Genomic DNA, 11,788 nt, shown 5'->3' on the forward strand with positions numbered 1-11,788 from the left:
ATAAAATAAACCATTAATCATCACTGATTGATGATGTCATCGATCATGTCTGAACTCACACAGCCTTCCTGCAGTTCCTCACAGCTGGAATCAGTCTGTGTTTTCCCTCGTCTGTTGTGTTGTACTCGTACAGGTCCAACTCATCCAGAACCTCCTCAGACATCTGCAGCATGTAGGCCAGAGCTGAGCAGTGGATCTCAGAGAGTCTCTGTCCTCTGTCCTCTGACTTCATGAACTCTTGGATCTCCTGATGCACTGATTGGTCGTTCATCTCTGTCAGACAGTGAAAGATGTTGATGCTTCTGTCAGGTGAGATGTAGTTTGTGTACATCTCCTTCAGGTTCTCAATGACACTGTGGATGATTTCTGGACTGTTCTGAGTCTGACCCAGCAGACCTCCTAAGAGTCTCTGGTTGGACTCCAGACAGAGTCCATGAAGGAAGCGAACGAACAGGTCCAGGTGACCATTTTTACTTTGAAGTGATCTCTTCATTGCTTCTTTCAGGAACACATCCAGAGAAGTGTAACCATCATCATCATCATCATCACCACTATCTTCTTGTCTGAAGAAGTCGTGCAGTACCTCTGTCTTCCTGTTGGTGAAACAGTGGAACATGTAGACTGCAGCCAGAAACTCCTGAACACTCAGATGAACAAAGCAGTAGACTGTTTTCTGGAAGATCACACTCTCTCTTCTGAAGATCTCTGTACAAACTCCCGAGTCCACCAAGGCTTCTGTCACATCAAGACCACACCGGTCCAGGTCTTCTTGATAGAACATGAGGTCTCCTTTCTGAAGATGTTCAAAGGCCAGCCTACCCAGCTTCAGAAGAACGTCCCTGTCGGCCTCCATCAGCTCCTGTGGACTCGTTTCACGTCCTTTATCGTACTTGTTCTTCTTCCTCTTTGTCTGAACCAGCAGGAAGTGTGAGTACAGGTCTGTCAGAGTCTTGGGAAGCTCCCCTCTCTGCTCTGTGGTCAACATGTGCTCCAGAACTGTAGCACTGATCCAGCAGAAGACTGGGATTTGACACATGATGTGGAGGCTCCTGGACATCTTGATGTATGAGATGATTCTGCTGGACAGATCTTCATCGCTGGATCTCTTCCTGAAGTACTCGTCCTTCTGGTCATCAGTGAAGCCTCGTACTTCTGTTACCCTGTCAACACATGTAGGAGGGATCTGATTGGCCGCTGCAGGTCGAGAAGTTATCCAGATGAGAGCTGAAGGAAGCAGATTCCCTCGGATGAGGTTGGTCAGCAGCACGTTGACTGATGACCTGTGTGTGACGTCAGAAACAAGCGTCCCGCTGTTGAAGTCCAGTGAGAGTCTGTTTTCATCCAGGCCGTCAAAGATGAACAGAAGTTTACAGACAGCGAGCTTCTCTGCTCTGACCTTCTCTAATGTTGGATGGAAAACATGGAGCAGTGAGAGAAGACTGTGCTGCTGATCTCTGATCAGGTTCAGCTCCCTGAATGAAAGCAGAATCAGCAGATTCACATCCTTGTTTTCCAAACCCTCGGCCCAGTCCAGAGTGAACTTCTGCACCGAGAAGGTTTTTCCAACACCAGCGACGCCGTTGGTCTGGACGACTCTGATGCGCCCCTGCTGGTCAGGTAAGGCTTTAAAGATGTCGCAGCACTTGATGGGAGTGTCCTGGACGATCTTCTTCTTGGAGGTTGTCTCCAGCTGCATCACCTCGTGTTGAGTATTGACCTCTTCACTCTGTCCCTCTGTGATGTAGAGCTCAGTGAAGATCCTGTTCAGGAGGGTTCTACTTCCTCTTCCATCAGCTCCTTCAGTCACATGTTCACATCTGCTCCTCAGACTGATCTTATGTTCATCTAGAACCTCCTGCAGACCAACATCTGCTGAAAGAAAAGAGAAAATCAGCATCTGCAAGAAAGAATCAGCCACAGGAAAAAAAATCAAGTTTTTCTGTGATGTTGTCGTTTTATGTTGTTTGTTGTCAAATGAAAAACTACAGTCATTTTCACTGTAATGACTTGAATGAGTTTATTCTGAAAGACTGAGTCATTCTAAAATAAAAGTTTTTCCTAGTGCTGATGGGAGCTGCTCTCCTTGTGAGTCTTACTCTGTGGTCCACGTCCTGTCCTGGGTCTTTTTCCACACTGGGGACAGCAGGAGTCTCCTGGTGGACCAGACTGGTCCAAGTTTGAGGATATGCAGCGTCTGCAGAACTGGTGACCACAGCTGGTGCAGACTGGATCCTTCAGGACGTCCCCACACAGAGAACAGCCGGACGTGTGCTCGTCCACAGAAACAGCAAACTTGTGTCTGTGAAGACATTTCTTTATTACTAACATGTCAGGGACAGGTGGACATGTGTGTGGCTGACACGGACAGTGAATGAAAACCCTCGTTTGTTGACTGAAGCAAGTGTCGAGCTCAGTGACGACTGGGGTCATGAGAGACACTTGTCCTCTGATCTGAGCCACGTTATTTTCTTACAGCTTTGTCAGTGGTTCTGATGGACTGTCTGACTCGTCAGGAGTTTGACGCGTTGATCAGTTTCATCAGATTCTGAATGTTGTTCTTCATGAAACGTGTTTGTGTGTGTGTGTGTGTGTGTGTGTGTGCGTGTGTGTGGGTTTTTATGACTCTGACTCCTTCACAGGACAAAATGTCTCTTACTTTGTATCTGAGGCTCCAGGTTCATGACTGAATTCTAGATGTCTTCCCATAGACTTGTCACTCTTCACAGACAGACAGCTGGGTCCTGGAGACTCTGCTCTGTCCTTGTCTTCCTCCACACAATCACTCATCTGCTGGACTTCAGTCATTCTACACAAAACAGACACACACACACACACACAAAAACACAGACACAGTAACTTTTAAAAAGATCAGAGAAAAAGCCTGGCAGATCATTACAGACAGACTGAATGTATAAACCGTCCCAATATTAATATTTACAGAACTCATTTGAATGAAATGACTTGTTTTATATGGTAAAACTCAATATATAAAAAGCACTTCTTCTCTCAATAGTTTGTGTAAATGAGCTCCTCACTTACTTATCACTGCTCCACTGAAAGCATCATATTTAAAGCACTTTAAAGAGTTACCTCTCAAACTCTGCAGTGGAAAATCTACTTCATGTTTCCTGGAGGACGTCTGATGTGAATCTGTGTTCAGTCCAGTGATCGATCACACGAGAGGAAACTGCAACACAACAGGAGTTTCCTGTTAGAGAAGGTGTTTTATGAAATCTGGAGTTACTGGCATGTAGCTCAATCTTCTGTGGCCACAGTGAAGGTGATTGAGTGACATTTGTGTGCTATAGCAGCCTTTGGCCAGTAGATGGTGCTAGGCTACTCTGCTTGTGTGTTATTGAAGGGATGTTCCAAGTCAGCTCAATGGAAGATAAAGTTTCATGTGTTGATATCCGGAGATATCACAAACTAATGAGCCTCTGAATTTAGCACATACAGATCTGATGGTTCAGCAAATCGTGCCTTTATTTAGATTTTCCATGTGTCCATTTGAAGATTAGAACATGCCACAGTAAAAGTACTTCATACTACATGTGCATGTAGTAGGTAGTACAATTGAATTGAAATCATAAACTACAAATGAAAATTGTGGATTTTATACTTCTACAAATCTTAACAAATATTTTAAAATTTGACCCTGGATTACTCCAAGAAGTATTTCATATTACTTGTGAATTAAGTACTTATAGTACTTAACAACAAAATACATTTTACTAATGCGTTACATTTGACATATATATGTAATTTTTCATCGTTTATAACCATTTGGATTATTTAATCTAATTTACCATTGTGTTAGGGTTGGACGGGACTTTAATTTGAAAACCGGAAATAAGACTGCTTGGCCTGGAGCGTTTGAGGAGAATTGACGCAAGGAGAGAACATGTCGCACTTCACATTTAGAAAAAAACCAAATTGTAACTGTTTGAGTTACGACAGACTGGTTTCCATTATAATGTGTAAGGATTAAGCAGTGTTTAACTCTGTTATTGTACTTAAGTACAAAATCCACGTATCTGTACTTTACTTTGTTATTTCTAATGTCTTAAGAACATTTTACATCAGAAAATGATTGCCAATATTGCCATTTTTAACCACTTTAACTTTGCTTTTTAATCATTTTAAAATAATGATTTTAATTTGCACTCGTTTCTGTTTGATTTTAAATTGTTTAATGTTGTAAGTAGTTTTTTTTTAATTGATTGTGTTTTAATTTAAAATGTATTTCCTTGCCTGTAAAGCACTGCATTGCCTTGTGCAAGAATGGCGCTAAACAAATGAACTTGCCTTGACTCAAGTATCACTTTCAGGTACTTTTACTCCACACGCTCACTAAATCATCATATATAATCACATATTATCAATATAATCAATAAAATCACTCACCTTTCTGTCGGTATCGTGGTCTTTATGCTGCGCTGTTAAAATGGCGATTTAGCAAAGTCTCAGAAGAGTTTCACTTTCTCTGCTCCTCCCTCTGAACTGACAGGAAATCACAATCGTTTCCTGTGCAGTTCAGTCATGAACAGCCTGCACGTGAGTGAGCTGGAGCGTCCTCCTCGAGACAGCTCTGTCTGAGAAGTCTTTAGAAGTCTATTGGCTGAAGGCTAGAGAAGCTTTGAACCCTTTTGGAACCACTGTAGTGAAAATTGCTTCTCGACTCGAAGCTCCGTTCATTGCGCACGTGGGCGACATCTGCTGGCACAGTGGTGGTTGTACAGCCTTGGAAAAGTGTCTTGTCTATAACGCCAAACGTATCATATGTGATACATAAGTTTTTGAGCCCCCCACATGAGCAGTGTGACAATTTTTTCCTTGACAAACCCGATGTACAAAATTATGGGAAACCTGACAGAGATGCAAGTACTGCATAGGCCATCTTTGTCTGAACAGCTGTTTTCAAGCCTACCATCACTCAAAATAAAAAGGTTGTGAACTGCGAAATGAATAAAAATAACTGAAATGTTATGTCTTCCAGACTTCCACCCTGCCAGTTTTTGTTGGATTTGTTGGATTGGTTTGTGTATTTTTTGTTCAAGAAAAAAACAAATCTTTAGCATTGTGACCCGCTGTATCAAATATCCATCCATCCATCCATTATCTACCGATTCATCCTCCACCAGAGGGTCGCGGGGGGTGCTGTGCCTATCTCAGCAGACATTGGGCGATAGGCGGGGTACACCCTGGACAGTTGTATCAAATATGATGCAAATTAAAACCCCTATATGGAAATTGATATTTGAAAAAAAAAATTTTTGTTTGTTCAGAAGGACCAATAAAGACTCAAGTTTAAAAGAATTTCAATTTTCTGTCAAGTATTTAATAGTTTGGGCTTTACAGGGTTAAAGTGACTCGTCAAAAAAAAAAAAAATCACAGCAGAAAATTGCGCTTGAAGATTTCAAAATCCTCTCCTTCTGACACCACGTTTCGTGTCAAGAAGGACGTGGGGTTAACGCTCGTAACCTGGTTTTATTGATTAACACCAAAAGGAGTCCACATATGGGTAGCTGACATCTAGAACAACACTCACCCGGTAACCTGTATAAGTGAGTGTACCTCACAACAACACTGTCTGATCTACAGACATTATTGTGTAAACTACAAAGTTAACACTTTTCTCCCTGTGTCATCACAGCACCACACTGAATATACTTCTCTCTGATACATTTGTACATGTTTTATTTATTCATAAACCATGCATCATGCTCCCCCCTGCCTGTTTTGTTGGGACATCTGCCACTTGGGAATATAACAATTAGTCGCAGCTAATTATAAACACTATTTATTATTATTTTTAATATTTTAATAATTTAATAATATTATTTTTGACCTCAGGCAGTCACACTGATATTCACTATCAGTCACCCAGTGTCAGTAACCCCCCTCCCCCGACTCCAAAACCAACCACCCACAGACTTTATACCTAACATATTGCACTTTATATTTATATTCCTGTTACTTGAACCAATCCTTGGTCTTTAATGTCTCCAAATGCTGGGTGCAGCAAGATGTTGGACTGAAATCCTTGAATTCAAAAAGATGTCTGAATTTAGCTTGTATGTCCGACCACCACGATCATTCATACACACATAGAGAGACAAACAACTATTTATCCATTGCATATTTTTTCGAACTGTGGGAGAAAGCCGGAGAACCGGAGAAAACCCACGCACACCAGGGAGAACATGCAAACTCCTTGCAGAAAAGCCCTTGTTCCAACCAGGGCTCGAGGTTGTTCCAACCGTGTTCTTCTTGCAACAAATTACCTTTTAAATGCCAATATTTACATTAAAAAATATTTAAAAAAAGAAAAAAGAAAAGAAGGTGTGTCTTGACAGTCTAGTAATATGTTTCTGCACTGATTTTGAGTCTTTAGGTCACATGGAAGGTTTATTTTTTTATTCACCCTTCTTATTCCATTTGAGGCACAGATAGTCACACTAGTCACACATTTCATTGAAAGCACACACAGAGAGCTTTGATCTTGATTTATTGATATTTATTAAACAATAATCTCCGGTTGATTTTTCATTTTTCTAACAAAAAAAAACAATCCAAACAACGTTGCTATATGGGACCAACAAAGGGGCGATCTAATACGTTCAAATATGTTTTAATGCGGTCAGAAAACAGTTTGCTCTGTAGCCTTCCCAAACAAAAGAACTGCCTTCCTTATATAGGCATTCTCTCGGCTGGAGTGTGACCCATACACCCTTTTCACAGGTGAGACAGGAATCAATCACCAAAATACATCTCAAATCTAAATTAAGCTCAAATTTCATTACACTTAATTCCCAATAATAATAGTAATAACAATAAATCACTATACATTTCAACCATATCTCAAAATAGATACTTAGAAAAAAATAAAAAAAATTGAAAAATATTCTAAACAAAAACCTCTAAATGGCTCCAACACTGACAGTGAACCAAAGTACTGGACAGGACAGACAGAAAGAGCAATGAATGGGATGGAACTGGCACTTTGTAAACTCACTCTCTCTCCCACAACAGGGTTTGGGTTAGGGTTAGGGTTGATTTTAGCAGATGCTGGTCTACTGCTGCCTCGTGTGGTCCCTTTGTGTCACTGAATTAAATCTGAACAAAGGATTTCAAACACTGAATTCACAAAATAAGACATTTGACCTTGGTGATGGAGGCAGCAGGGGATCAACAACTCTTGTGAGCTGTGATGTTAAAATCACTGATTTTCTCTATGGACTTTGGTGTGGAGAAAGTATTTGCTGACGTTGTTCCTTTTACCTTTTTCTTTGCCGATCAGTTTCCTGTAGAAAGAGAAATATGTTGAACTAAACCACAAAAAAAAAGTTTGTCCTTCAGATGATGTTTGTCCCTTATCTGCTAAAGCTGCGTCACAATGCAGGGCTCAGTATGTAGATCATCTTCGTGAAGATCACCATCACCGATACCTCTGAACACAACTCAGTGTTGTTATTTTATTTACATGTTATACTGGTTTTGATAGGGATATTATATATTTCCAATATTAATGGTTACTTACTGTAAGTATTATTGAAATACTGTTCATATGAATAGTGACACAATAGGGAATAGTGGGTTCTTGAATATTTAGTCCTCATATTTGAACTTGATATCTTTGAATGTTTATTTGAATGTTGTATAAGGCAGTGGTTCTCAACCTTTTTGAGTCGCGACCCCAAATTTAACATGCACGGCTGTCCGCGACCCTGCCCCCCCGCCATCCACACACACACCAGTGTGAACGCATGATGGGTATGATGGATAAAGCACTGTCCGTGGTGCTGAAACAAAGCCGGATCAATACACCGTTGGCTACGTTGCATTTACATATCAGACAAGCACTTACGATCACACTTCAGCTATTCGTTTTTATTTAGAAACACTTTTGGATTTTTTGAAAAACATACAGCAGTATCAAGAGGGTAACTTTTCATGTGAGTGATAGACAGACAATTGTCGCTACATCCCATCGTATTGCTGGTAGTTGAGCCGGTTAAAATGTAAACTTTCTTTTTCTTTTTAATGAAATTAAACGATAACTAGGGATGGGAATTACACGGCATTTTGAGAGTTGACTGTCGAGGTTTAGTGTCAAATGTTGTCTATTTTTTTTTTTTGCGGGGGTGGAAACTATTCTTCACTGTACTGTAAATTTTTTTTTTTTTTTTATATTTTTCCAAAATGATTTGGTGACCCCCAGAAATCATCTCGCGACCCCAATTGGGGTTGGGACCCCAAGGTTGAGAATGGCTGGTATAAGGAACAGGTCATGGCCCTGGACTCGCCAATCTCAAGACAATCTTTGCTGTCTTTCACAAATTTGGATTTGGAAACTCCTTCATACACTGGATCAGAATACTATGCAGCTCCCTAAGTGTATCAGTGAGAACAAATGATCAAATCTCACTAAGATTCAATCTCCACAGTTGCACTCGTCAAGAGTTCCTACTCTCCCCCTCACTCTTTGCAATTTTCATAGAACAACTAGCACCATATATCTGACGGAATAGAAATATAGAAGGAATCCAAACGAAAAAACATAAACCACAAGATAAGTCTTTATGCTGATGATGTATTACTTTTCCTTCAGAACTCACAGGCCTCACTTTCTAGTGGCACTCATTACATCAAACGGTTACTCAATTAACTGGTCTAAATCTTTAATTTTTCCAATCAATTTTTGATTCCAACCTATACCATTAATACCCCTTCAATCAGGAAACATTAAATATCTTGGACTCAATATTTCCTCCAGGTTGTCAGAATGATCGAAGCTGAATTTCACCATACTTCTTAAAATCATAGAGGATGCACTTATTCGGTGGAGAAGCCTGCCTTTATCATTAATGGGGACAACTACCACAATAAAGATGATGGTTTTACCAAGAATGAATTACTTATTCTCAATGATACCCTCCATCCACCCACTCCCTCTGTTTGGTTTAAATCATTAGACTCGAGCATCTCCAAGTTTCTAAGGAAAAATTGTGCGCTCTCGGGCTACTGGGGCGTTGCACCCGGGGCATTTTCGGTGCTTTGGTTGTCTGGCTTCCGGAGGGGTAGGGAATGTGCTTTCCTTTGCGAAAATGACGTGCAAAAGTATCCATTAAAACACTGTGTATTACTTTTTGTATGTTTCACTCTCCACAACGCTCTGGTCAAACAGAGGAGCACCTTCAGCCAGAGACTAATTGCTCCTAAATGCACCACTGAGCGCCACAGGAAGTCGTTCCTGCCTGTGGCCATTAACCTGTACAACTCCTCCCTCTGATGATCGAACTCTTGGCTATATAAAACTAACAAAATAAAACAAACTATAATTACTCATTCTAATCACATTATATCACACTATATTTACAGATTGTCTACTTTATTATTGTATATTCAATTTAATTACATTTTATTGCCTATTTTACTGTTTTATTTATATCTGTATATACTTAGCTCTTGTTTCCTCATGCTGTATTTCTTACTTACTTTGCACAGAGCATCTGGAAAAAAGACAATTCCCCCCCGGGGATTAATAAAGTATTCTGATTCTGATTCTGATACTTTGGCTACAGTATCACACGAATGAAAGGTTCACTATGGAGCTAAGTAGCTTTAGTTGATTGTGGTTTGGTTTCAGTGTTGCTGTGGTCTGAATTTGTTTATGATTAACATCATGTTCTATTAAATTATATTTATAAATAGCGTACATAATGTAGAGGTAAGTATATTCATGTCTGCATGTTATTATGTGCAGATAGTATGTATGTGTATATGCTTATATAGATGTATGAATGGATAGGTAATATGTATTGTTAATCTGTACCTATGTCTTTATTTTGGAATTGTTTTTTTGTACATATTGTTTATTGTATTGTATTGTTGTTGTTTTTTTTTGTATTGTTTGTTTGTGGGTGTCCCAGCAGTCAGGTCCAACATTCTTAATATTCATCATGATACAGGATGAGCTCACCAGACTCATCCTGACAAAGCAAAATCTGTCTGCCACAAAAAGGCATTCGGATGCCCATGTTAATTGCCTCCCTGCTGGACAGGACAAGGGAAAAAACAACAACAACAACAACAACAAAAAAACAAAAGTCCGGTCAAATTCTATTTGAACCACAAATAAAAAAAATCACCTCTTGATCTGAAGCTGCTTTCAGAGCTGCTCTGAAGTTTGGACGTTTCCCTCCAACAGACATAACAACAACTTTCACACTGACTGAGAAAACGGTAACATGAGAATGTTGTTCTTCATGATGTGTGTGTGTGTGTCCAGGTATTACTAATGTTGTGGGGACCTAAAGCTGTTCACACAGTCACATGGTGACTTTTCTTCCTTGTGGAGACAAAGAGCACGTCCCCATACATGGGGATACATGCTCTTTGTCCCCATAAAGAAGATAAGTCCTCCTTATGGGGACAAAGAGCAAGTCACCATAACTAAATTACTACATTTTAGGTGAAGATATGCTTTAAGGTTAGGTTGAGGTTAGGGTCAGGGTTAGGATAAGGCCAGTAGTAATTATGGTTAAGGTTAGAGTGAGTCCCCAGGAAATGAAAGTGAATGTGATGTCCTCTCAAGTGATGTATGTCGAACATGTGTGTGTGTGTGTGTGTGTCTTTGTGAGGACACACTGGTTTGGTTGTGAACCAACACTTTTATGACTCTGACTCCTTCACAGGACAAACTGTCTCTTACTTTGTCTCTGAGGCTCCAGGTTCATGACTGAGGTTTGGAGGGAAGCCTTTAGACTGGTCACTCTTCACAGACAGACAGCTGGGTCCTGGAGACTCCGCTCTGTCCTTGTCTTCCTCCACACAATCACTCATCTGCTGGACTTCAGTCATTCTACACAACACACAACACACACACACACACACACACACACACACACACACACACACACACACACACACACACACACACACACACACACACACACACACACACACACACACACACAGAGAAACACAGACACAATAACTTTTAAAAAGATCAGAGAAAAAGCCTGGCAGATAATTACAGACAGACTGAATATAAATATATATGTATGTATAAACCGTCCCAATATTAATATTTACAAAGCTCATTTGAATGAAATGACTTGTTTTATACTGTAAACCTAATATATAAAAAGCACTTCTTCTCTCAATAGTTTGTGTAAATGAGCTCCTCACTTACTTATCACTGCTCCACTGAAAGCATCATATTTAAAGCACTTTAAAGAGTTACATCTCAAACTCTGCAGTGGGAAATCTCCTTCATGTTTCCTCGAGGATGTCTGATGTGGATCTGTGTTCAGTCCAGTGATCGATCACACGAGAGGAAACTGTAACACAACAGGAGTTTCCTGTTAGAGAAGGTGTTTTATGAAATAAAACATGTCGCTCATTCTTCTGTGGCCACAGTGAAGGTGATTGAGTGACTTTTGTGTGCTATAGCAGCCTATGGCCAGTAGATGGTGCTAGGCTACTCTGCTTGTGTGTTATTGAAGGGATGCTTCCTGCATTAAAGTCAGCTCAATGGGAAATAAAGTTTCATGTGTTGATATCCACACAGTAAAAATACTTCATACTACTTGTGCATGGAGTAAATAAAGTACTTTGTCCAATAAAATTCAAACCATAAACTATATAATACAAATACAATGCAGAATACAAAGTGCAGATTTTATCCGACACAAATGTCAGACTATTGTTCAGTTTAAGGAACTTAGAACCTGGATTACTCAAAAGTACATAGTAAAAGTACTAAATACTTACATACATACT

The 11,788-nt window shown here is 40.0% G+C and overlaps 1 protein-coding gene across 1 annotated transcript in view; it reads right to left on the reverse strand.

The window, feature by feature from the left end:
• Positions 1-10,864, reverse strand: part of LOC310924980 (NACHT, LRR and PYD domains-containing protein 3-like) — a gene marked incomplete at both ends in the record, with an annotated part of 81,414 nt that extends 70,550 nt beyond the window's left edge. The window contains 4 exons of the mRNA XM_083886846.1: positions 60-1,872; positions 2,097-2,299; positions 2,657-2,806; positions 10,716-10,864. Coding sequence (XP_083742972.1) covers positions 60-1,872; positions 2,097-2,299; positions 2,657-2,806; positions 10,716-10,864 — 2,315 coding nt within the window. The remainder of the gene's footprint in view (positions 1-59; positions 1,873-2,096; positions 2,300-2,656; positions 2,807-10,715) is intronic.
• Between the last annotated feature and the right edge of the window lie 924 nt (positions 10,865-11,788).

This window comes from Microchirus variegatus, assembly GCF_963457635.1.
Source record: "Microchirus variegatus genome assembly, chromosome: 3".
NCBI classification, from domain to species: Eukaryota; Metazoa; Chordata; class Actinopteri; order Pleuronectiformes; family Soleidae; genus Microchirus; species Microchirus variegatus.